Genomic DNA, 27,176 nt, shown 5'->3' with positions numbered 1-27,176 from the left:
CCCTGGAGAATCAGTGGTTGTTTCTGACAGGAGCGTTTGCGTTAGTTGGCATTTATAGGCAAGACGTGCGGTTTGGTGAGGACCTAGACTACTCACTAGCATTACGAGTAATTCTAGTCACGAACACAGTAATTTTCAAGTTAAAATAGACGTGATAAAAATAATAAGTTAAACCTAGAATTCAGTCATTATATTTTGCAAATTTTTCTCTCAGGTAAGCACTGCTTTCCTTGCTTTCCCTCACCGATCGTCACTGGTGATAACATAAGTTTTTTTTTTGAACAGCTTTGAAGTTTTCTCAAATTGGAACGGAATTCATTATCTGGCAACACCAGTTTTGTCTGGGCTGCTACTAGAAAGAATTAACTTTTTATTTTATATCCAGTCGACATGTACATGCAAGTCTTTGCTGGGGAACAACCTCAACCTCCCCCCATGTCCGATATGTACAAAGAAACTGAACGGAGATATCTACCCCCTACCCGAGCCACATCGCCCCAAAGCAACCGACTGACCCGCGACCAGCAGACCACTATGCCCCATTGTTCCCCAAGGTCCAATAACGTTGAAGAAAAATTTCCCAATAGGGCTTTAAGCCGTCAAGGACGGGCGTTTACTTTCCACGGCACGCACGGAACGCACAGCTTTTCTTATCCTGACAAAATACAACCAGACTCAGAAGCATCAGGAACATCAGTTGTAAGTGAAACTTTGTCTTGTTTAATGTGTTGAATTGATGTTTTTAAACATTCTTTTTACGCCGCAAACCAGTGAAATTTTCCCAGCTTATGAATTGCTTGCCACATATTCCGATGTAATTGTTATCTAGTCGGTGTTGAATTTCACCTCACAGCTGGCAAACGTTCTGTTTTGTGTTTGGACTGTGTGTTATTTATTATGCACTACTTGGTTAAGCTCGCAATAGCATTATCAACAACTTGTGCGCTGCTTAGTTAAAGATGAAGAAAATCAACTCATTTTAAATAATTCCTTTAGTTTGCACATGCTTCGAGACGATAAATTGTACATTGTAGTGATTCTTTCAACGATTGTGCCACAACCAACTACTGTTTTGATTTTTCAACTAACAACTTGATGTTTTCTCCTTTTAGCCCTTTTCCGGTAGCGGAAGAGATTCCGACACGTCATCATCATCTGGTTACGAAAGTTTATCTCTTTTATCATCTGAATCCAGTTTGTACTTCCTCCAGGAACAGGGACAACCCACCCTTCAGCCCGTCCCTGAAGACGTCCCTGAGTTGCCTCCTAAGACGAGACCGGTATCTGATTTGAAATATTTTATTCGAATCGGATTCTTTTGACTATTGGTGCCGTTTTTGTTTTTAATTTGTTTTTTGGAAGAAAGTTGTTACTTCAGACTTTTGTAAAACAAAGTTAAGTAACTGCAAATCTTTTCAAAGGAAATAAATCTTCTAGTTTAAGTTCCACACAATAATTCTGGAAAGATCTGAAAGATTTTGCTTGTAAACAGCATTTTGTTTCTGAGATAGCCACAATAACTTGTTTTGTTATTAACCTTCACTAACGGTCATGCATGCTTTTTGTTTGTTTTATATTTTTGTAATTTTTGTTCAGTCTTTCCGTAAGAGAACTCAAACATCACCTCCCTCAGCCCCAGCTACGTCACATTTGCAAAGGTTTCACCCAGAACAAACTGCGGAAGGACAAAAAACATTTTCTGACAGTGATTATGAAGAAACTGCTTTTCGTTTTCCGCCATTTGACGGATACTTTCCGTTGGAAAACCAACCCGACCGTCCGCCTCCCATCCTACCCAAAAGAATCAGCAAAAGTTATCTGAAGACTGCTTTAGATCAACAAAGGCAACGTGGTGACTCTGCACCTTTATATCAGCAATCTTCCCGCGAAAATGCCGTCTTAACTCCAACCCACACGGCAATGGAGCCTGTGAACCAATCAACTCATTTATATCCTAACTCTACAAGTGGAGATCGATGGGGCTTAGACCACCATACTCTTCCTTTTCCGAACAATAATTTCAATCTTCCTCCTTTACCCCAGAAAACAACATGCCAAATACCTTCGGCGTTGCATCCTTCTCTTCATGAGGTAGATCTTGATTTACCTTGAGAGATGTTTTTTTATGCATTTACAATAATAATTAAATGTAACAACAATTTTAACGTTGGAATGCAAACAAACCATGCATTTTATTTTTATTGTTATTTTTATACAACTTTATGTTTTTTATGTTGTATGAACTTGAAAAATTAGTTATGAGCTTATAACTTAATTTAACAATTACATGTTTAGTTAACATTGAAAACAACAAAAAATATTCTTACTCACTCAATGTTTTGTTTCATTATCGTAGAGAGCTATACCGGTTTCTCATGATTTTCGACACAAACCAACACCAAACAACACCAACCGTTCCATCTCCTTAGACAGCCATGATCAAGGTAAAAAGTTATTCATCATCTCGAAGCATAATCTAAAACTGCACTAGAAATTTAGAAGTTACGTTTTGTGTTAGCATCATAGTGATACACCAAGTATACGTTTTATAAGAAGTTTTATTTAAGATCACGCGATCTTCACCATCAAGCGCAGTTGCCAACTTATGCCTGGTAACTAGAAATGTATGGAAAATCGATATCCGTAATATCGGCATTTTTAGAGTATCGGGATCGGCGTCGGAAAAATTTGGCCAACACTATGTGGCCGATACTAGTAAAAATGTAAAAAAATGCATTTGCTGCGAATTTTTTAGTCAGCAAGGACATAGATTTTTTGAAGATGGAACTTACGTCAAACTGATGTAGAAAATGACAACCTGTTTAAATTTTTGATACCTCACACTCCCATAACTTTTGCGCTGGCCTTTTGGCATTGCTACTTGCAGTGATTCATTCTTTCATTGAAACAAAACATTTTGTTTCAGTTTTGCGTTGCTCGATGCTTTAGTTGTGAAGAAGACTCGTTGGAATGCCTGCTTAATCTAATAAAAAAGAGCCCAAAATGTAGATTGTAGAATGTAGATACTAAACTCATGTTCAGCAACCTATTTAAAGTATATATATTACGATAAATGATATTAATACCACAAAAGAGTGCTCAATGCCAAGCGCAATACTATGCAGCGCTAATTCCTTTGAACTACATTAGTTGAGCACTTTGGATTAATGCTACTTGTATACAGGGTGAACAGAAAGTTCTTGCACCAACTTATAAACGATTTATTAATAGAAAATAAATAAAATTTCATCAAAAAGGTATTTTCAATGGGATCTTACAATACTAGAAATAAATTTATTTATTTATTTTCAATGTGGCCCTTCACTTGGATAACTCTCTCAATTCTTTGTCGGAAGTTTTTGACCGAAGCACGTAGCGTATCCTGGTATATTTTAACTCATTCCCGCAGGAGTGATTGCTTCAGAGCATGAATACTTGGATGAGCAACGGAACAGGCCTTTGCCTCCAATAACGACCACACACTAAAGTCCATGGGATTCGAATCAGGCGATGAGAGAGGCCACATTTCTTTGTTTCAAAATCTTGAAAGTTGACGGGAGCACCAGTCCCAAGTCTTTCTTTAGGTGTGGGATGGGACATTGGTGCTCCATCTTGTTGGAATGTGAAGGGCTGAGTTTTGTAGTGTTTCTTTATCTCTTCAAGGGCTGGAACCATAATATTGTTGATGTAGCGATATGAATTGATTTTAACCTCTTATTCCACAACAATCAGACGAGATTTTAAAGTTTTGGAGATGGCGGCCTATACCATGACAGAAGACGGTTTTTGACGGCGGTAACTGTTCTCACAGAATCTTTAATATCTGCTGAAGACTTTGCATAAATTCTATCATTCTGATTATTGAGCTGAGCTTCAATTGTGAAGAGAGTTTCGTCTGAAAAAATGGTCTGTTACCTGTAATGCCTGCCTTCAGTTCTCTGAGAAGAATCTATGCTCTTTCATATTTCTTTTGCTGTTGGAGAGGTGTAAAGGACTGTCGTTTTTTCATCTTGTAAGGAGACAACTGAAGATCCTTTTCCACAATGGTTCTCATTGAAGTGTTGCTCACATTCCCGTCTTTGACCATTTGACGGATGGATTTGTTTGGGATTCTTGTCACCCTTTCTCGGACAGCCTTAACCACTTTCTTTGTTCGAGCAGTGCAAGAGTTTCCACTCCTAAGACGATCTTCATATGTACCTTTTTACAACATGGTAAACGGTGGATTTAGCAACTTAAGAACTTAATGAACTCAGTTGGTTTTCCCCACGTGATGGAGCTGAATGATGGCTTCTTTTTGGCTCATCTTTTAGACCTTAAAAATGCTTACGGTAATATTAAACCTAATTTTTAGAGAGTTTATCAAGATACTTAGCATATTAAAAGGCATATAAGTGACATTCAATATGTTTAATCATAAAATGAAGAACAGTTTAAGGAATTTCTGTTTATCCTGTATATACTGTCTATAAGACTCTATAGTTTATAGCAGTGGTTCTCAACCGCCGGTCCGCGGACCGGTGCCGGTCCGCAGAAGATCTTACTTTCTGCAAAGCTTATTTTAATGTGAAGTCATTATCATATTGTAAAATTGTGATCGCACTGCGAAACATGCACAGCTGTAAAACTGACATATCTCCACGTAAAATTGTTTGATAATAAAGTTGAACTTTTTGATAACCTAATTCTGTGCTGTTGATAATGTTTTTGTGACAAATTGCGTGTAGTTTTCAAAAAGTTTTGAAACACAGAAACACATAACCAAATAGGGAATTTTGTTCTTGATTGGAATTAGATAAATTTTAAGTTCCGGGATAAAGTCAGGCCTGCAATAGAAATTTGCCAGAACCGGAGTTAGAGAAAGCAAAGATCTCGTTTTTCACAGACTATGCGGAAAATAGCGCTTCGGAATGGAATGAAGACAAGCCGATTTGCTGTGGAAAATGCTGGTGAAATGGAGTGGTGAAAAAAGTAAAAAGAGGTGCTGAGCATTGTGAGTCAACACTTGAAAGAGTTGGCTAACATTTTTGACGATCATTTTGCGTAACATGAAGATCCTCGACATGGAAACTTTTGGATAAACAATCCATGCATCGATGATGTCAACACATGCGACCTTAATCTTCATGAAAAAGAAAGTCTGATTGAATTACAATATGTTGTGCTTTTACTTTGCAGTCCAGATTCGAAAAACATCATTGTCACACTTCGGGTTATCTCTTGCAAACGAATTCGTGCCCAACTTTCAAAACAATCGATTTGATTGTAATTGTTTCAACTAGCTATTTAGAAACGACAATTCTTTTTCATCTCTAGCTTTAATTAAAACAACGCAAAGAAATCGCTTGGATGCCGAAACAGAGCTAGGTGTTTTAGAAACTTCTTTGATATTTTGTTTTCCCCACATAGGCTACTGGCAGCGTAACCAGGGCCGGATTAAGGATACTGTGGGCCTAAGGCTGTTTACTAGAGAAAGGCCTATTTTTGCAAACCAAGCTACAAAAAGTAACAAAAATACATACATGAAAATTTGAAATTATTTACTGCAAAATAACATAAACATAACAGAAAAATGGCTACTGATGGCGCATAATTGGTTTTGGAAACAAACACAATTTTGATTGTGAAGCAGATGGAACAGATTTTGGAAAGAAAGAAATGGATAATAGATACCTATGGTAACAATTTACTTAATGACACTGTAAACCAGGGGTTTCCAACCTTTTTTCCACCGCAACCCCCTCGAGCAATCAATGTAGTATCCCCCCTAGGGTGGTCCAAAAAAAACTTTTTTTGTAAATGTTAATGTCTCACCTTAAAATATTCTTACCATTGATGAGAAAATGACATATGCGAATTTTCATAAAGATTGGTTGATATTTAGAGGTTGCTACCGGGGTTCAAAGTTTTGTCGTTTGCCCCCATTTTAACGTTTCGAGAGGATATGATATGATACGGTACAGTAAAAAATACGGTACAGTGCCATGGTATATTGCAATAAAAATACAGTTTAATAATTACTCTATAGTTTGTTTATAAACTCATGTGTCTGTATTACGCATTACACTAACTGGTCTACATGTACAAAATGTGCGACTTTGTATAAGGTAAAGGTGAGTCCCATACTTGAATACAAGCATCGAGGGATGAGGTTCTCATTATACTAAGCCTTCGGCACTAACGAGAGTAGGGTGGCCAGTTTCTTTCTCTCGGCCGCCTTTACTTCAGCAACTACGCCCACCCAATATATTACACCCTGGGTAGAGGTGGGCGTGGGCGGTGTTTGTCAACAACCAGTATAAACCGGGAGTCAAACCAGGATTGCATAATTGGAAAGTGAGCGTGTCACCGCTGCGACTTTGTATACTTGTGTTTTAAATTCAGAGACTAAATTGGACATTCATTAACAACTTTAGAATACAACAAATAAACTACATGTACAAATGTACATGATGTAAACTAATATACATAGTACATGCATACAGGAATTATTGCGCGAGGGTCTTTCTACTGCAGTCTGGATATCGCTGAAGGTGATCGGCGACAACACGCAAAAGATACTGTTTTTGTTCTTCGCCAAATGTGTGTAATGTGTTGTATTCCGTGATCAACGCCACTCCACGCTCGGCAATGTCATTTACAACCTTCATTTCACTCACAATTGCTCTCGCTCTTTGATACGCGTCATTGGTCTTCCAGTTATCTGGGTCTATCTCCAAAAATGATAAAGACAAATTCAGGGCCTTAAAATCGGTTTGTATTTGATGTAGCAAAATCTTTCCAAACAAAATCTTCCAAACAAAATCTTACAACCTTCCAATGAAGGTTGTAAATGACATTGCCGAGCGTGAAGTGGCGTTGATTGATCACGGAATACAACACATTACACACATGTGACGAAGAACAAAAACAGTATCTTTTGCATGTCGTTGCTGATCACCGATATCCAGACTGCAGTAGAAAGACCCTCGTGCAATAATTCCTATAATCCTATACGTATGTACTGAACAATAAAAACTATTAATATTGTACTACAAAAAGTGCTCAATGCCAAGCAAAAAGCCAAGCAGAGCGAATTAAATCAAATATTGTTATTACTCTCTAAACCAGTGGCTCCCAAACGGGGTGCCAATTGCAATGCTCAAGGGTGCCGCGAGATATTTTAACTTTAACTCGTTAACTTTAACTTTAACTAATCCACGGTAAGCCTTTGTTTTCTCGCCCAGGAAAAACAGCGTGAAAGAGATTTTGACTCGTTGCTGTTTTTTCCATAAAAACGTTTGAAACACATCATTATTGCCAGGTTTCATGATTTTATTTTGCGTTTCACGGCGCACAAAGTCAAATTGCAGTGATGGATTATCGGATTGTGTGACCCAGCACGATTATAAAATTGCACGATTGTTTGCGAACCATTATAAAATAGAAACTTTTGCATGGGGGATACCATACCTGCCCATACAAACACGATAGCCTACATAGCTAATCGAGAAATAGCTAAGTTATAATTGATTTGTTCTTTATACTTATATGAATATATTTTGTGAATTGCTTTGCGATTACAATTGGGTCTCCAAATTAGGAGATTTTCCGTACAAACGAACATTAAAACTAAAAAACGAGAACGACTGCTTATAGTCGAGGAAGAAATGTGGGTGGCTTTGTCGAATGTGCCTCGAGATATTAAGGGACTTTGGGCAAGAAGTCAAGCCCAAATTTCACACTAAATTTTGAATAAATACATTTATTTACGTGCGCTATACTGTACAACTCATTCTGTGTTATTTCATACAGTTACTTGAAATACAGAAATCTCATAAAATTGACCCAGTTTAGCCAGGGTGCCGCAAACTATTTATCTCTTTGATAGGGTGTCGCAAGGTCAAAAAGGTTGGGAACCACTGCTCTAAACCCTTGACAGCCTGTTTTAACCTAAAATGAGGACCTTCTGATGATTACCTTTTTAGGGTGAAACAGGCTCTCAAGGGTTTAGACAGTGGTTCTCAACCTTTTCTGAGTCATGGCCGCCCAGACTGTGGCTCTAAGAGACCATGGCCCCCTAGAGCAAAATAAAAATGTATTTGTTTAAAGAACAACGAAACGAAATCAATAAAAACAGTTAACGAGTGATTAAATGATTTAATGCTTTCTTTTTCGTAATAGACTACGCTAGTAAATCAAGCGTATCCTTAATTGTTACGTTACAATCACAAAAGATGATGCAACATGCAGTGAGATAGAACATACGATGAAAAAACATGCTTTTAGCTAGCTTTATGATACTAATACCTACATGAGTGTTTTTTGTGTCACAATTCTGTTATAATTCATCAATACATGATCATTAATGAAGCTTTTTATCGTGGCTCCCCTGAGAACGCTCTGTGGTCCCCTTGGGGCCGAAGGCCACGGTTGAAAACCCCTGGTTTAGAGGGTAATAACTATGTATGTACTATGTATATTAGTTTACATCATGTACATGTAGTTTATTTAATGTCTTCTAAAGTTGTTATTGATTGTCAAATTTAGTCTCTGAACTTTAAACACAAGTATACAAAGTCGCACATTTTGTATATGTAGACCAGTTAGTATAATGCGTAATACAGACACATGAGTTTATAAACAGACTATATAGAGTAATTATTAAACGGTATTTTTCTTGCAATATACCATGGCACTGTACCATATTTTTTACTGTACCGTATCATATCATATCTGTATCATATCCTCTCAAAACGTTAAAATGGGGGCAAACGACAAAACTTTGAACCCCGGTAGCAACCTCTAAATATCAACCAATCTTTATGAAAATTCACATATATCATTTTCTCATCAATGGTAACAATATTTTAGGGTGAGACATTAACATTTACAAAAAAAGTTTTTTTTTGACCACCCTAATCCCCCCCTTCCATAAAAGTATTCAACAAAAGCACATGTAATGCAAAATTTACCCAAATTTGATTCATGCCGACATCCAGTTATGTTTAGTTTGGCTGTTCCAACGTAAACTTCCGAAACGAAAAACGTTTTTTGCGATGTTATCACTGCTTTTATTACATTTCCTCCGATTGTTATTTCCATTTTCTATCAAGCTTAGTCAGATAATAAGAGAAAAAATAATGAAAATAATCTACGTTTTCGCACTTTCACAGGTTGAATTTATTGCAATCTTTTATGGATTTATTTAAATCAATTTCAGTGAGATGGTTGGTGCTGCATATTTTTAACTAAGTTTATTAAATTTGTCAATGCGTGCACCTGTTGTTGAAAGAACTTTCAAACAAAATAGCCATCACGAATTTTTTTCAATGCTGTTGATAACGATGCTGAGAAATCTGTATTTTGCAAAGGATTCCACATAATTTTGCTTTTTTACTATAGCGTTGTCACTGGTTAACTTTAGTCTGCACAAAACAACGTAGGCCTACATTCCTACAAGAACTTGGTGAAAAATATCGATAGCTTTCCTATAGTTAAAGCCTTTGCAACGTCTGAAAGCTTAAACGATATAATAACCTCAAGTAGAGGAATGGGCGATTGCGAAAAAAACAGTTTTTAATCTTTTCTGGCAAAAAAGAACTGAAAACAATACACTAGAATTCAAGCGCCCAGGGAACCTCCGAAAAACGGCTCGTGACTCCCAGGATGAAAACCCTGCTCTAAACTCAATTTCGGTAAAACTGGCGCCTACGTGGTTTTGGATATGGGCTCTTCATAATGTATTGACTCAACTCAGTCATTCGTTTTTAAGCAAAGACTGTACTGTATTGGATCTGTATCACTATCAGCCTTACAAAAATTGAGGGCCGAATTTTTCCAGGGCCTAAGGCTATAGCCTTATTAGCCTAATGGTTAATCCGGCCCTGAGCGTAACAGTAGCAAATTTCCCACTGACATTGATTTTGTATGCAAATGGATTGACATTTTTCTGTTTGAGTTGATTTGATTGCTGTTTTATTCCAATTTTTGTCCTGAATACAAATCATATGCTAAAACCTTGCATTATGGTGCGCAACGACAACTTTGGTTAACAAAACGTTACAAATATTCATTCTATTCACTACGATCTTTGGTTGCCGGTCCCCCACTGTTAAAAAGTTGAGAACCACTGGTCTATAGTATATATTTAGCACTGACTGCAAACAGTGGCACCCTTCAGTTACGTGTAGGTATCGATCCGACGTCTTTTCGAGTTGGTGTGAGCTCACTCTCCAATGAGCTACGACATTGAACATAATTAATTAATTACGTTACCTCGGTGACCAGATAAATGGAAGCGGAACGCAAAGCAGATTACGTTTGGCATAGTTCGGAAAATGTGGGGAAATGTTTTATGATAGAAAATTTTCATTAAAGATGAAGTGAAAATCTAGTTGTGTACGGATTGCAATAAATAATTTTTGACTTCGAATTTCAGTGAAACAAAATATCCATTAGTTCAGGGTTGTAGAATCGGACGAAAAATATGCGACTCCGACTCCACGCTTTATAAGTGGCTGAATCCGATTCCGGCTTCAGTGTTGCCAGATGTGTTTTAATTTTGTCCTTTTTCATTTTTTTTTAGAATTTCTTTTCATTTAAATTGTGAACAAAATTGATACGGCAACTTCCACAAAAACTGACAAGAACAATCACTTTTATTCTATTAATATTTAGAGCGCAATAAGGCAAACCGGGGCGTGTTGTCACAAGGGGCGTGTTGTCATAGCAATTTTTTGTACTTGGACTGACTGCTTCCAGTGGCGCCGGCAGAGTGTTTTGGGCATCACCTTTATAATTTTTTTTATATTATTACATATTGTTATTTTTTTTTTAAATATTTGGATCCCAACCTGAAGTCAACAGTCAACTCAAGTTGCAAGGGGGGGGGGGGTAAAAGCTTTCTCTTTTATTTTAAATGTATTTTGTGATTTTATTCACGTACTTCGCCTGCTGCTTGTCACATGACAATTGTTACCGGCTGTTCAGCAGATTGGCTCTTGCTTGGTTCTTGAGTGGTGGCAGTGCATACAGCAGTGGGTCATTCAATGTTTCAAGAATATAATGTAGATTTAACTCAACGAAGTCTACTAAAGTAATGCAGTAAGTAACCAGTGGTTTGATGACTATCTCTGGCTGTAGTATTCAGAAGCTAAAGATGCCACATTTTGCTTTCCCTGTCGAGTTTTCGTATGTTATAGTTTATACTGAGAAAGGAACGCTATAGAATATGATTGAGGTGAAGAGCACAAAGGCGCCAGGGTTGTCGGTATTTTACCCAACCCAAAAAAAACCGGGTGGGTTTTTTTAAAAAACCCACTTAAAAAAAACCAAAAAAACCCATAAAAAAACCCAGAGCATCATATTTGTCCAGTTTTTATTAGAAAACTAAAAAAATGAACAAAAACACTACAAGGCACTTAAAACAAACTTTAAATTAGGACTTAAGGATGTGATTGTGAAGTAAATTTCCAAGAATAAACTGAAAACGTAGTAGATATTGTATGATACAGTACACAAAAATCAAGTAATGCCACTTTGTGTATACTACATTAAAACTCATTTATGCAAGAAGGCCTTATAGTTAAACTGGTAAAAGTACTACTCTACTGTAGTCTGTATATATGATGTGAAATGCAATTTAGGAGACTATTTACTGTTTCAGAGCATTTGCCTAAATGGCCATTGGCCACGCAATCGTTCAATTGCTCATCCATTACTATATATAATATAAGTATAAATGATAAAAAATGTTTAAACATGATGGCATAAATGCTCCTTGCCTTCAAATCTAAAGCAAATGATGCAATAATGTGATTTCTACCACGGTAGCATCAACTTGGTATAATATAGAAATCAGTGGATGATGCAACTCACAGTACATGCTTGCATAACTCAATAAAATAATGCACTAGGGCTGTTGTTGCTTGAATGTTGCATCATCCATTAATTTCAAGATCAAGCCATCTTGATCTTGAAATTAATGGATGATGCAACATTCAAGCAACAACAGCCCTAGTGCATTATTTTATTGAGTTATGCAAGCATGTACTGTGAGTGAAAGGCACTTCATTCGTAAAAAGTAGTTTTGAGGTGAAATAAGCATGAATCTACCTTTTTTTGCATCTTTTTTAAAAAACCCAAAAAAACCCGTTTTTTCTCAACCCTGAAAGGCGCTGAATTGATTGGAACGAAACACGAGTAATCAAATCAAATATCAAACGTTTGTACCTTCTAGTAGACAAAGTTTATAGTCCAGTTAATATTAGTTAAAGTTTATTCTATTAAACTGCAATTATGCTCCACGGTTTTAAATGCTTTTTTATTCTTAATGTTTCTTTATCTTATCCACGAAGATTTCATGCGCAATATAATGACGATAAAGTTTAAAACACAACATGAGTGAACAATTATATTATATGCGTATCAAGATGCAAAAAATGCAGTATGACGAAATAAGGTAACTAAAGTCAACATGTTTCTACGTTTATTAGACGTTAAAATACGTTTCACTTGTAGTAAAATTCTTTTTTCTTTCTTTTATTTCTGAAGATATTGCGTTGCTTATTGCCTTTAAATTGGAAGACTTGCGTCCCCGTGAGCAAGATTGTGCATTTTTTACATCGATTCAACGCCCTACAACGTTGAATCGATGTAAAATCAGACGATTTAGTTGGCTGGGGTTGGCGTTTTATTTGATTATTTTTACTTTCAGTGAAGCTTGTTTTTACGTCTGATAAATGTAGAAACATGTTGACTTTAACTGTATTGTTCCGTCATACTGCATTTTTGGCATCTCAATAAGAAATATAAAAATTGTTCTCTAATGTTGTGTTTTAAACTTATCGTTTGATATTGTGCATTTTCCTGATGAAATCTTCGTGGATAGGAAGAAGAAACATTAAGAATAAAAAATCATTTAACACCGGCTGATCATTTATTGCAGTTGAACTACGCCCGGTGGCGTCACAGTATATTTATTCGATTAACTTTTATTAGCCTCAATTCTCACAATGTCATAGGCTACGCAATACGCATGTGACCGCCTCTGCGTTTGATATATCTACTATGTTTTGACATATGTATTTTCCAAGCATGGAAAAACGTTTTCACAGCAATTCAGTACAGTATTTGATAATTTCTCTGTCAACTAACAGACTAGTCAAAATGATGAGGCATATTTCACTAACAGACTGTTGGATAATCAGAAAGTGCATTTCTAAAAAAAGCTACGCAGAATTTCGCTAGCCATGGCAGTTGCAAGTCCCATACGAAATCAAACTGTTGATTTATTTTGAATTTTATTTTTCAACAGATCAAACATGTCAAAAATGTGGGACTGTTGGTAGGCTATATTGCAGTAGACCATGGATCACCAACCTTTTTTGCATGCGAGCAACTTTGGCACTAAGGAGAGCTGTGGCGGGCCGCACTAATAAAATTTTAGGTAGGTGGACTCTTATGCTAGAAAAGAACGCATTTCGTACCCAGTATCCAGCGTTACATGTTGTTCATATTTATGTTAGAATACCGCAGCAACAAAATTAATCGAACAACGCTACTGCCAGGCCAAGCTCCTTTTACAACACTTTTGACTTTTTTAACAATGCCTGATAAACGAGGCCACTTGTTTTGCGCACTTATAGTGAGGCGAGCGGTTTCATCAGAATATTCATCGCCAAGCAAGAGTGGTGTTGTCACTTAGCTTCACAAAAGATATCTTGCAGTTAACAATTTCAGTAAACAAGAAAATGTTTGACACATTGCAATATAGGCAACAATAGTGACCGGTAAACATATCAGCGAAAAATAGGCTCCAATATCAAGGAGAAAGAAACCAGGCACCATGGAACAATAACGCTTGTGGTAATCACCGAAAAATCGTAATTCTATCGTAATTCATGAACAGTCTTCCCTCTAAAAAAGCAATGAGTTGGTTTTTCATCCTTTTTGTGAGAGTCTCTGAAACCGTCTTTCTTTGATTAATTATTAGACTTCACTTGTCACTTGCGATGCTTATCAGCGTGGCAAGAATTTGTTGATTAACAACATTTTGCAATACTTGCTTCGACAGTACATGCTTCGGTAGTACATGCTTCGGCAATACTAAAATTGGAACGATACAGAGAAGAGTAGCATGGTACCTGCGCAAGGATGACACGCAAAATCATGAAGCGTTCCATATTTCTTAAAAAAAAAAACATTTTGCAGTACTAAGCTAAATATTTTCATAATACAATCAAGAAAAGTCTTTAAATTTGTATATAATATTTTGCCAATTTATTATAAATTGAGTTGGCACACCGATCTATTTTGTCGTCAAAACCTTGCATAAAGAGAACACTGCTCGTGAAACACAACAACGATGAAACCCACACTAGTGTTTACATGACATTTGCAAACTTAAAATAAGCAACCCTATGCTCACAGTCACATACATTTTCGAAATTCAAAAACAGACATTTTAATCAACCACTGGGACAGTGTGGCTGGACATCGCATTGGAATAGCTTTAAGCAACCCCCACCTAGAACTATAATCTGATTGGTCGGTAGGTGGAATCGTATGCAAAGCGAAAATATGCTTCCCGGAAAATATTTTTTGCCTTCGTGCTCTTTAACTCCTCAAGAAAAGTATTTTTGGTTATAGGCTACTTGTACGCTGATACCTTTCGCGGGCCGCAGTGATACAGCGTGGCGGGCCGCCAGTTGGTGACCCCTGCAGTAGACAATAGCAGTAGAAAACAAGAGAAATTAAATAATATATCACTGTCTTGCACCAGTGGCGTAGCCAAGGAAGTGGGGGGTTTTGGGGGTTTCAACCTTTCAAATTGAATTTACGGATGTTAATACATTGTTTGCAAGAAAAGCTTTAGCCTATGATGTAATTTCACGTAAAACTGTGCAAGGATGCAAGCCATCTGTAGCTGCTGAGATCGCTTGTTCGATCTAGATCAGTGGTTCTTAACCTTTTTTTCCCCAGCGCCCCTTTTCAGAGATTTCCATAGTCTGGCGCCCACCATAATATAAGGGCTGTAGCCTACTAATGACATTTTCTTCCAAGACTATAAGGCTAGCCTACAGCCAGTAGTAATTAGTTATTAGTTAGTAAGAAAAAACTAGTTTAAGCCGATGTTAGTTTTAATACTAAAAAATCAGCACAGATGTGCCTTAAGGCTCTTAACTTAAAAGTCTTAAGGCACATCTCTGCTGAGTTTTTAGTAGTTAGTAAGAGTTACACTAATAACCATTATTGACTGACTATTATTATGACCAGTCCTTATGGTTTGCTTGCACTGCCTGCCCGCTGTCCCTGCCAAAAGCTGACCACAAAATGCCATTTACTTACTACAAGGAAAGGGAAACAATGCCCATTATCAACAACAAAGGCCATGCACAACACCATCCGACGTCCACGCTTGTCGGATGGTGTTGTGCATTGTGCTGTATAGGCCAACATAGAATGCTCTGAGAGAGAATCACTACTTCCCTTGTTAAACACAATCTCTATACTGTATATAGCTCCTCATCCTCGGTGGATTCTCGTACCCCCAGCAGAACTACTAAAGCAAATTTGCAGTGAGGAAAATATCGTTACACCTTCTGAATGTAGCGCCCCCTATAACGCCCCCTGAATATTTCCGCCCCTCTAAAAGTTAACAGCGCCCACTAGGGGGCGGTAGCGCCCAGGTTAAGAACCACTGATCTAGATTAACGTCTAAACAGCTATTCGTTATACAAAACTTGAATATATCAGAAATAAAGTAACTTCATTGTCTCAAAGCTTTTTGTTTGACACTCATATCAAGATGTATGACGTCTATGACGTTACATTTTCTAAATTTTGGGTTGACTTTAAAGCATAAAAGTTAGTGATTTCCCGGAATAAGATCGCTTTTTGAATCAACCAAGGAGAAGATTGATAAATAATAAAACTGTAATAATCTCGCAAAAAAAGCAATCAACCTATGTCTCTATAAAACAAAGTTTGCCTAATTTTAAACGAAACTGCATTAAAAGAGCGAGTTTTGCCAATACCAAACATTCAAATATCTCAGCCTGGAATTAGCAACAAGACATAGAGACTTAGCTTTATTTCCGAAAAATGCCGAAGAAAACATGATCTTATCCTTTTGCTATGCCACCGGACAGCACTATTTTACAGGAATATTCATACCCACAATTTTGTTGAAAATGCTCTCAGAATGCATCAAACTGAAAGTAATTTTTCAAAATTTTCTGGTGGAGGCTCCCCAGACCCCCCACCGATAAGTATCGCTTTAGGCGAACACGCCATCAGGCTTTGCCCGCCGGCCGTCAACACCCCCTCCTTTCAAAATTTCTGACTACGCTACTGTCCTGCACTGTCAATATTTTCCCCCCCCATTGTTGAAGGTCTGGCAGCGCCACCGACTGCTTCAAGTCTATATTTGTAGCACGTGCTTCGTTGAGAGTCATCTTCATTTTGAGGTTAGCAAAGTCAAGAAAAGACAGCAGGTTTAGCTTAAATTAAATTATTATCAAAAATTTGGTCATCAATGTAAATTTCACTAACTTTTCAAAATTGTGTGACGCTTTCGTAAGAGCAGTCTGACCGCAAGTATGAAATCAGTTTTATAGCTTATTATGTTAGGAGTATAGCTGACACTTTAGAAGTTAATAGCGTGCCTTTTCTGGCCGCCATTAAAACTTTTGGCTGACTGCGTACGTTGGGGCGAGTTGTCACAGCTGTGATGATGGTCACAGATTACGAGAAGCAGAAGCAAAATTTGGCATAAACTACCGAATCCTTGGTTGATATGTGAAGGCAAGGAAACAAGACCCAAAGCAGTTGTTGAATTAATTTCAACTTGTTTATAAGTGTAAATTCCACGTAATAAAATTTGATTTTGTAACGCAAACCGGGGCGTGTTGTCACAGGTTTGGGGTTTTTCGATTTGTGTTTTTGCTATATACAATGCAAGTGATTTGGTTATATCATTCGTACACTGTCCACTTACACTTCCTTTTGCCACTAGTTAAACTTTTTAACCGCAAAAGGATTTCAAGAAAATTAAATTTTTGTAAAAAAAAGAAGTGACAACACGCCCCGTGCTGGGGCGTAAACACCCATAAACTTCATACTAAATCTCCACACAACCGTTTCAACCTTTCTGGTCTCATCAGTAGAGCTGAGCGTTGTAGTATATTTTCAATCACCGCGCTCGCAACCATGAACTATGCACTATGTCGAGCGACAGTGGCCATGTCTCCAGATAGAGTAACACAAAGATTAATTCAGGAGTGTATGACTTTTTTGGTAACCCAACGAGAAAACAACATTAATATCTTATTTCAAGCTAGGCTAGAATTTAATTTCGAAGATCAGTGAAGTTTCACTGCGTGTTAATCATGTCACAATGAAATAAGCAATATTTTGAGAAAGATGGTTAACAAAAATTTTAATGTTCATTATTTAGTATCAAGCCGGAGTCTGAGTCAACCTCTTTTTTGAATGACTCCAACTTTGGACACGCCAAAATTCTTCCCACTCCACGACTCAAACTCCACAGCCCTGCTTTAATTTATATGTGATATACACAGTCAATTCCCGTATCAAGAATAAGTTAATATGATTTTTAAGATTTACGTCAGCTCTGGAAATCTGTAAAAAATACGGTTGTGGTATGGAGGGCGGAGGCGCAACAAAATCATTTGCTGATTGATTTAGTAAGGATTCATTGTTTTCATTTTTAGCAGGGCTGTGAAGTCAAACGAAAAATATGAGACTACCGACCCAGATGTCAGTGTTGCCGTATTCTTGAGGGTTGTCAGTCTTTTTTTAAATTTCTTGTTCTGTTTAATTTTTTTTTTAATTCAATGTCAATTAATTTGTGATCGAAATTGAAACAGCAACTTTCACACAAACTGACAAGAACAAACACTTCTATATTCTTGTAAAGTTTTAGAGCGCAATACGGAGATCAAGAAACAATGTTTAAAAAAAGATTGTAAACAAAAATTTTATTGTTCAACATTTTGTATTAAGTTGGAATCGAGCTTTTTTACGACCCCAACTCCGGACACGCCCAAACCCCTCTGATTCTACAGCTCTGATTTTGAGTGATTAGACTCGTTTTCAATTATTCCTTTTAGACTTTTGAATGTGGTAAGGATGGTAGACATCATGTGTCTTTTCAATAAAAAGTGATGTTTGAAATTTATTTTTTGTTCTTGCTCGTCATATCTCTTCAAAGTCGTCTATCTTCAAAGTGGCATTACAAAGAACAATTTTGTAGCACAACATGCAGCATTTTAATGCTATATTTCGTGATCACCATTCATGACTTTGTATTCAATACATACTTGTATATTTTCAAGTCTTTTCAAATACTAAAACTTTTAAATAACTGGAGTTTTTTGAAGACCAACGTTTCGTTACATGAACGCAAACCTAGTAACGCAAAAGAAATAGCAAAGAGCAATTCTTGTTAGCATAATAAATCACAAAAATGTGACGCAGATCGGAAACATCACAAGGCAAAGCTGCCTGACTTGTGAGGAGCGTGCTTATTACCGTAGGAGTTTGTTGCGTAGCTCATAACCTACTTATGCTGCAATGACTTTTTTAAAATTAAGTCACAAACTGAAAGAACCAGCCCGCTAAAAATGACCAAATGCCATCTTTATGTAAAATGGTAGCGACATAGTCACGGTGCTAAATTATCCATTTTTGCTGCTTGGCTAGTATTATCAAACCTGACAAAAGCTTCAATCAAACGACAAGCGTCCTTAGGTCGAACAGGACTAGTCGAATAGTTTTGTATGGTTACAGAAAAGATTTTGTTTAAATTGAATATCTTATTCTCACTTATGAGAGTTTGCGCAAACCCTTTATTAATTTTTCAGAAACCCGAATTGTATTACGTACTGGACAGTACTATTGTGACACAACAATGCAGTTTAGTTTGGATTGATTAAATGTTTAGTAGAGATAATAAAGCACATGACTTGGGAACTGCGATAGATCGGTACTTGAAGATGACTTGGGAACTGTGTTCCAAAAGCTAGTGCAATTTGCTATTACCACAGCGTACTCGCAGCATAAGGCTAAAGTAGGTCGTTAATATGTACATTGTGAAGAGACGATGAATCTTCACAGATAAATTATGCCAATTCAAAGCCATTTTTAATAATCTTATGCAAATACAGCAGCGGATCGGTATTGGTGAAAATATTTGTCTTGGTACATCTCTAACTAACCCTAATCTTACTTTAGAGAGAATATTACACTGTTCATCAATGCAATAATAATCGCAAGGATTGACTAATGTAATTCGCTCTGCTTGGCTTTTTGCTTGGCATTGAGCACTTTTTGTAGTGTTAATAGCATTTACTGTTCAAGGATTGACTAAATGGAAATCTTTGGATTTATTATTAAATGTATGTATTTAGCGTAACATGAAGCAACAACCTACTTTATTTCCACATGTGTTCTGTGATTATCTTCACCACTTGCAACAAACTGTTAAGTGGTGCAAGCGATCAACGATGGTTCGATTATATCAAGGGTGTCCAACCTTTTTCCCAGGCGGGCCAGATTTGATGCGGATGTGCCCGTGGGCCAACAGTCTCTGACAATCTTGTTTTGCGTAAAGAAAGACGCATATAACAATATTGATTAGTTTATGTCAATTTCATACAACAATGCAATATGCAGGTTTAACTATTTTATTTTATTGCGTAGGTATCAATGGGATATGATAAGCTAGGCTTTGTGAGTTATCTGCTTTTCTATTATAAATTAACATATCCAGAAATTTTCTAAAAAGTAGCTGTGTTAACGTCAGGGGTATCTATAACTACGGGATTGGAAACTCTATTCAGTGCTATACATCAGTAGGGTCATCAGTCAACACATTACTACGACTACAGAAAGATTAACAAAATAAAATACCTTTGAAAGATATACAAAATTCGATTTTACAATAATAATACAAAATTTACACTCACATTAAAATTTAATTGATTCCTAAAAGAACATTTACGCTGCTAGAAAAAAAAAACGATGAATCCAAAAAATGAATGAATGCAACGAGTCCAAAAACCGCCCACTGTTGCTCTTTAGCATTTTGCGTACTGCAAATCGGATCAGAAGTAAATGAAGAGTGTTCAGCAATCAGTGAAATATACTGTTGTATCATCAACTTGTTCACAGACCAATCCAGTATGAAACCAATCCGTTAACAATGTCATCAGAACTAAAACCAATAGTCATTCTGGAAATTTTTTAAGGAGCAAACAAAATACAACATGACTGCATTAATGGAATACAAACAAATGAACAAACCAGGCAAGCGTGGGCCTTACAATTTACAACAGGTGAATTGATTGTTACACTTTTGGCTGTTCGTTTAGCCTACTACTTGCTGCCCTTTGAGGTCAATTTATGTGATTGTTTATCACAGCAGCGCACAAAGAAAAATGACCCTACTGGTACTGGTGTATAAAAGGGTTTTCAGTTCCACAAAGTTTCCAATCCCGTAGTTATAGATATCCCTGGTTAATGTGAAGCATGCAACTGACGTCTTGATTTCTGTACCCAGGTGAAGTCTGGGTTAATAGTAGACAAGTCTAAAATATCACGAAAGTGAGAGTCACTCAGCTTTGGTCTCAAGCGATTCTGGTTAGTTAGTTAGCCTAGTTAATGCCCAGTTTTGCATCTTTTGTTCGTCCTATTGCGAGGATTAGACGTCAGTAGATTTCGATCCGCCTTAATGGCGGCTTCCCATGTACTTTTATTTTGAAGATTGACCGCGAAAAGGTTACCCTTTCGGGGGTCGCTCCACATCACTTCTTTGTTTGTCCGTCCGCGTGGATTACGCCCTTCTAGTTCCATCAACTGAACCTTCTTAGGCTAGGAGTCCCTTTCCATTCGTTGTGCATAGCCATACCAACGGAGTTCCCTCGACCATATGACCTGTTCTACTTGGTGGATGCCAAGCCTTCTTAATTCTTTACTTGATTCTCTGTCCACCGGTCACTTTGACCATATCCATTATCCACGTCACCACAACGTTGTCATTATGGCTCAAACACTTGATGTCCTCCGCAGTGACTGGCCACGTCTCAGTCGTCTCACTGGTATAAATTATTACGTTTCTGACACACATGTTATACACTTCTAATTAGGAAGGGGAGACTGCTGTTTGTCGAAATGGGAAGGAGCTCTCAGAAATCCTTCCATTCGTTCAAGTTAATAACTGAGAACGTCTGCTCACACGAACATGTTAAACCGCACAAACTCTGGATTTTCTTTGCAAACTTTTGCATTTCTGGAAATTTGTCTTTATCTATAGCTGCTGGTATAAAGGCACGAGAGAAAAGATGTTGCTGTCGGCTTCGCAGAGAAGCTCAATTAGCTGGAGCCTCATCAGGGTTCAAACAGAAAGAAGTGAATAGCAATAAGTTCTTTACACTTGCAGTAAAATCTCGAAAGCGGTCGTTGAATTTGCTTGCAAGAAAATATATGTATGCTTGACTGTATCACACATTACCATCCTAGTCTCCAGGAAATATAAGTTGATTTTGCAATTATAACGCAACAAGCCTTCTAACATTTGTTACCTGACTTTTTTTTGTGAGAAAATATTGTCTTCATTAATGTTTATGATTTCTGTTTGTCTGCGGGCGAAAAATAACACATTAACAACAAAAATAACACAAAAAAATAAAACGTCTGACAGTCTGACTTTGGGCACCCCTGGGTCTAGATTAGATAAATGCTGGCAATAGTTACTGCATAGAACAGCAGCAATGCCTTAGCCAGCGTTCTCAATGGAAGGGTTATCAATAGAGGATGAATATGGCATCAATCAATCCACTAGGAGTATAAATAGGGAACCTCGACAATTTACGTTGCTGTGGACGTTAAGCTCTTGCATCTGTTGTTTTTTTGATTGTTTGAAAAGCTTATAAAACAAATTTATTCTAGCGACTAGCAACACGGAAACAGATAACTCCGATGTGAAAACGCTTGCAAAAAAGTCTCCAAAGACCCACAATCATGGCGCTAAAGATGGGAGCTGTGAGTTACCCCCAAGTGACCCTGGAAATTTACTTGACCTTGTTGATGCCACGGCTTACTTGAGCTTCTACCGCCACACCAAAGACGGGGTACCTGAAGTATGCACAGGATGCACGGATGCTCTTATAGTTTATGCTGCTGAAGCAAACAAGAAAAGTATGTATTGGTAACCTTATCAAAATATTTCAAGATGCGTTGGAGTATCTTAAAAAGTTTGAGTTTGGAGGTTAACTACTGTTTTTAATTTTTTTGTGTAAAATGAACCTTGTTATGTAGATACCACTTTAACTTTTCAGTATTTGAGTTTTCTCGCTTTCATGGGATTTAATTTTTTTTTAGCATTTTTATTTTTTCCTTTTGGAAACTTTATCTTATTATACCTTTCCGTTACTTTCATCACATACGATTCTACACCATTCTGTCTTTTGCTGTTCTCATCTGGGTGATGCCAGTCTTTTCTTCAATGTCATTCCGCCATTTTCTTTTCGGTCTCCCACTATTTTTTGCCTATGTTGATGTCCATTCTGTGGTTATTTTGGCCCATCTGCTGTCTGTCATTCTTGCTACATGTCCCGTCTGCGTATTTGTAAAACTTACTGTTGCACGGCACCATAAAGCAAAATTGACCAATCAGAAAGCAGCAAGCGATTCACACTTCTCCCAGGAGGAGAAAATTTTTCCTGAGGAGAATGAAGTTTCCCTGACCAATCAGAAGGCAGTAGTAAAAGGTCGCGAAAAGCAGTGGTTGAATGCAACTTGCATTTTAGTAATTCAGTTTGACAATTGAAAGTATTGTCGTCCTGAATAGAAAGTGCCACAGCTTGTGAAGTTTGTATGAAATATGTCGTTTGGTTATGAAAATTGTGTAGTTTTGAGCGACAATAAGGATTCGAAGGAGGTACGAGTAGAGGCAAAAACGGAAGAGGAGTGGGAATGTTGGTTGCAGGAGTACAGTAACAGCTCAAATACTGCATGGAATGTTAGGACAACATACCCTAATATTAAAAGATTTGCCTATAGAAAAGACTACGTATGTCAGCACAACCAGGCGTTCAACAAAAGAATGCAAAAAGTCAACGCAAAGTAAGTTGTTGCAGTTAGCCTATATAATTTTGTAGGCTATAATCACTCGTGTAACCTTGGCTATTTTTGAGTATATATAGTTGAGTTTTGTTACAATAGTTTTTAGAGTTTTCACAATCAAAGGTCAAAAAACCTTCACTGAATTTGAATAGCTCGCAATATTAGCCTAGAATAAAAAGTACATAAAATTTAGTTGAAGATAATTGCAAGGGAATTTAGCCTGCCCTGCTTCCATTTCATTTTTTCATGTGTAATATGCTCCATTTTTGTTTAATTTAATAGGTGCCCTGCAAAGATGAGTGTTTAAGATCAAACGCATCACAACTGATACCAAAAAGAAAGATCCAATGGTGTCCACTTTTCCTTGTTTTGTTACTTTTTGGGGGGAAATACATGTGCTTTTTGCGTTCGGAGGTTCTCGTGGGTTTCGTTTCGAGTTGCTATTCTTAATTGGAAATAGAACGAAATCAAGACAGAAGTGTTGTCTCATAAGCAAATGTTGAAACATTGAACGTGTTTCAGCCGAACAAACGCAAAGTTGTTTAATAATTTGTGTAGACACAGCATAGCTAGGCCTATAAAACGTGGCGGAAGACCAAATCCGTATTTCACAAGTGTGCTGTGCTTTTAGATGACCTTCAGTAAGTAGCTACTAGGAGGCTATACTTTCAAGCCTTACATGGATTTGAAATTCATACGTAGGCTGTAAGCAACATTGGATAAGTTGACAACCATTGCAGCATTAGGCCTTCGCCATTAGGCCTTCGCCCATTCTGGAAACTTGTAAGGAAAAATACTTTTACGTTTCAGCAGCAAACAACACTTCAAACTTACTGCAAAAGTCAGGACTAACATGGGTTTTAAAACAAAGTGTTGATGGGCAGCCAAATAATTGCCTAATTTTAAGTGTTTCACACTTCATCCACGGTTGCCAGGTATTCTTTAAATTCTCAGATATATTGCGATAAGATTTAGCTTGATACTTGCAAGTTCAAATTAGACCAAGAATTCCAAAATTATGATCCATTAATAACAAAACAGTAGCATTGTTCCAAACAAAAACCATGCCAATCGAAGCAAAATTTGTTGTTTCTGATTGGTTTGAAAGTATATTCTTCAGAAAGAATTCCATTTCGTTTCATTTCAGCCTAAAGAGCTGCATTCGACAAACTCGTAAACAATAATTATTTGTTAAAAAAAAGGGGCGATTACTTTAAACCCGCATCAACGTAAAGTCAATCAAGGATCTGCGTAAAGCAGATACAAAAGCATCAATAAATTTGAGAAAAATGTGAACACTGTAATATTAACGACGACCTTTTAGAGTACATGTTAATTTAAACAGAAACAGAAAATTATTGGTTGTGGCTGTTAAGCCAAGACCTTTGAAATTCTTCTGTTGTATATCGTTTTCATGTTTCCCATGCACAGGTTTCAAAGGAAGAATTTCAAAGGTCCTGGCTTAACAGCCACTACCAATAATTTCTGTTTCTGTTTAAATTAGTATGCGTAGGCCTACTCTAAAAGGTCGTCATTAATATTACAGTGTTCACATTTTTCTCAAACGATAATTATAATTGACTTATGTTGCTTCCACATCATACAACTGCATAGCATTATCTGCAACTCCACAATAATACCTTGCGTAAATTGTGCACCTGGCAACTCTACTTCAAGCTCAAACATCACTCTTTCTCGGAGAAATTTTCTCCTCTTGGGAGAAGTGTGAATCGCTTGCTGCTTTCTGATTGGCCAATTTTGCTTATGGTGCCGTCTAACAGTAGGTTTTACAAATACGCGTCCCTCCAATGCCACTTTAGATTTGTTGTTGTTTCAATTACATTTATGATATGTGTTTTGTTTCTGTTTCTAACTTCATTTCTAATCTTGTCTTCTATTTATGTTCAATATTATTCTTTCCGTGTTCCTTTGCGCTGCTGCCAGTTTTATTGTTTGCTGTTTTGTGAGTGACCACATTTTTGATTCATATGTTCATCATCATCATAATCCATCGTCGGTTTGTTCCCCACTAGTGGGGGTGGCCGATTGTTTCCGCGCAGCAATTGTTTTAATCCCTTTTCTCCATTTCACCCTGTCCCTTGCATCTTCCTCCTTCAGTCCGACTTTTTTAAATTCATCCTTCACTTGTTGTTTCCACGTTCTTCTTGGACGACCGCGTTTCCTCTTCCCATTCACTTTTAGATCTAGTGCCTTTCTAAGAAAACTTCATATGTTAATGTTGACATTTGATAATATTACTCTACCGTATCCATACTTTTTCGTTTTAAGCTAATCGGACTGTTCTTTCTCCTTAAAGAGTGCTATATTGACGAAATCCTCTCCAACCTGATGTTATCCCTTGGATAATCTCAGTTTCGATGTCGTTTCCTGGTGTTATCATTTTCCTAGATATTTGTATTGGTCAACCTCTATCTTTTTTCCCCATCTATCAAAATACCCGTTTTTGGTTTTTCCTTGCTGTCTCGGTATACAATATTTTTGTCTCTTTCTTGTTCGTCTTCATTCCATCTCGTTTCCCTTTCTGGTTCAGTTCCTCTTGAAAGCGATTGTTGCAGAGTGTGTTCTGGCTATGCAAAAAGGATGATGTCATCTGCAAATCTGAGATTGATCAACAATTATCTATCAATGACAAGTCCAGTCTCAGATTTCAGCCTCTTAAATGTCTCTTCAACTGCAACTGCAAACATAACAGGTGAAAGAGTGTCACGTTGGCTCACCCCATGCTGGATCTTCATTTTTCCACTTAACTTCTCTGTTCTGATTTGTGCAGCGCCATTTGTATATATATATATTTTTGACAATGTTCACTATTTTATCTGATATATCATAAGTTTGAATTGCATTAAAAAAAAAAAAAAGTGCTTAATGGAATCAAATGCCTTCTCATAGCAAATGCCATAAAGATTGGTTTTTGGTATTCATTCATCTTCTCTAATATCTGCTCAACTGCTTGCAGGTGATCAATGCAAGAGAATCTTTCTCTGTAAGCTGCTTGTTTATGGAGCTTGTTTTCATTTAGACTGCTGCTTATTCTGATTTTGGTAGTTTTCATAAATAGTTTGTAAATGGATGAAATTAGGCTAACGGGGTGATAATTGGCAAGTTCTTTTTTTGTTTGCTTTTTTATTGAAGAGAGTAATTATGGCATTCTTTCACTGTTCTGGTACTTTTTCTGTTTCGATCACTTTATCAAATAAGTTCTTTAACTTTTCAAGAAAAATATCACCTATTTTTACCATCTCTACTACTATGTGGTCTTCTCTTGGTGCTTTATCATGTTTCATCTGTTTGACTACTTTTTCAACTTTGCTTTTCAGAATTGAAGGAAATTGTTCAACTGGATATTTTGTGACAATGTTTTGTGTTTGATCATTGTATGATGTTTGGTAGAAATCAGCGCATCTTTCGCTTACTTTTTCTCCATTTGATGTTTCTGAACCAACTTCATTCTTCAGTTACAGTCTTGCTCTCTCGATTTCCGATGTTGTTTTTAGATGTTTCTCTCAACATTTCTCTGCGTTTTTTCGGCGTCTGTTTAATCTCTGGTTTGATTTTCTCCTCTTTTCTTTCGCTCTTAACTATTTCACCAACTTTGTTTACGCTTTTTTTAATAATACTGTTGAATTGTTTTGTCTTTCCATCTAAATGTTTGACGCCACTTTCAAGTACAGTATTTCAAAACGGTATTGCAACAACAATTTAGAATTCATCTATCTTCTGAAAGTTTCTTAATGTCAATCTTTTGATATTCTCATCATTTGATATTCCCTTGGACCAGGCAGTTATGCAAAGCTTTTTGGCATATTTAGGAATTGCACCGGCACGTGCCTGGTCAGCACGGTTTACAATCTCATTTATGTACTTCGTTTCTGCTTAGTTTTTGCTTGAGAGTAACACCTATGCATTTTTTCCTTGTAGATTTGATCTACTATGAAGCTTTTTTGACAACGTACCGCACTTTTATATCTCCCATGGAACTTACAGAGAAGCTGCTGTACAGATATCCTTTCAGATTGAATGTCTAA

At 37.0% G+C, this 27,176-nt stretch overlaps 1 protein-coding gene and 1 non-coding gene across 2 annotated transcripts; both read left to right on the top strand.

The window, feature by feature from the left end:
* Positions 1-390: 390 nt before the first annotated feature.
* LOC145788483 (uncharacterized) lies at positions 391-27,176 on the top strand. The gene is made up of 6 exons (XM_082600247.1): positions 391-699; positions 1,113-1,280; positions 1,597-2,091; positions 2,357-2,444; positions 21,955-22,203; positions 27,070-27,176. Exons 1-6 carry the CDS (start codon positions 391-393, stop codon positions 27,174-27,176), a joined length of 1,416 nt encoding a protein of 471 aa, XP_082456373.1.
* On the top strand, positions 14,065-14,171 carry LOC145765735 (U6 spliceosomal RNA). Its single transcript, XR_014288617.1, has one exon. It is a non-coding gene; the product is annotated as a U6 spliceosomal RNA (small nuclear RNA).

Source organism: Aplidium turbinatum, chromosome 2, assembly GCF_918807975.1.
Source record: "Aplidium turbinatum chromosome 2, kaAplTurb1.1, whole genome shotgun sequence".
In the NCBI taxonomy this organism is placed as follows: Eukaryota; Metazoa; Chordata; class Ascidiacea; order Aplousobranchia; family Polyclinidae; genus Aplidium; species Aplidium turbinatum.
This window is presented reverse-complemented; position numbering and strand designations above follow the sequence as displayed.

Coding starts and splice junctions, on each gene's coding strand:
- LOC145788483 (XM_082600247.1), top strand. CDS start 391: ATGTACATGCAAGTCTTTGCTGGGGAACAACCTCAACCTCCCCCCATG. Junction 700..1,112: donor AAGCATCAGGAACATCAGTT/GTAAGTGAAACT, acceptor TTCTCCTTTTAG/CCCTTTTCCGGTAGCGGAAG. Junction 2,445..21,954: donor CTTAGACAGCCATGATCAAG/GTAAAAAGTTAT, acceptor AATTTATTCTAG/CGACTAGCAACACGGAAACA.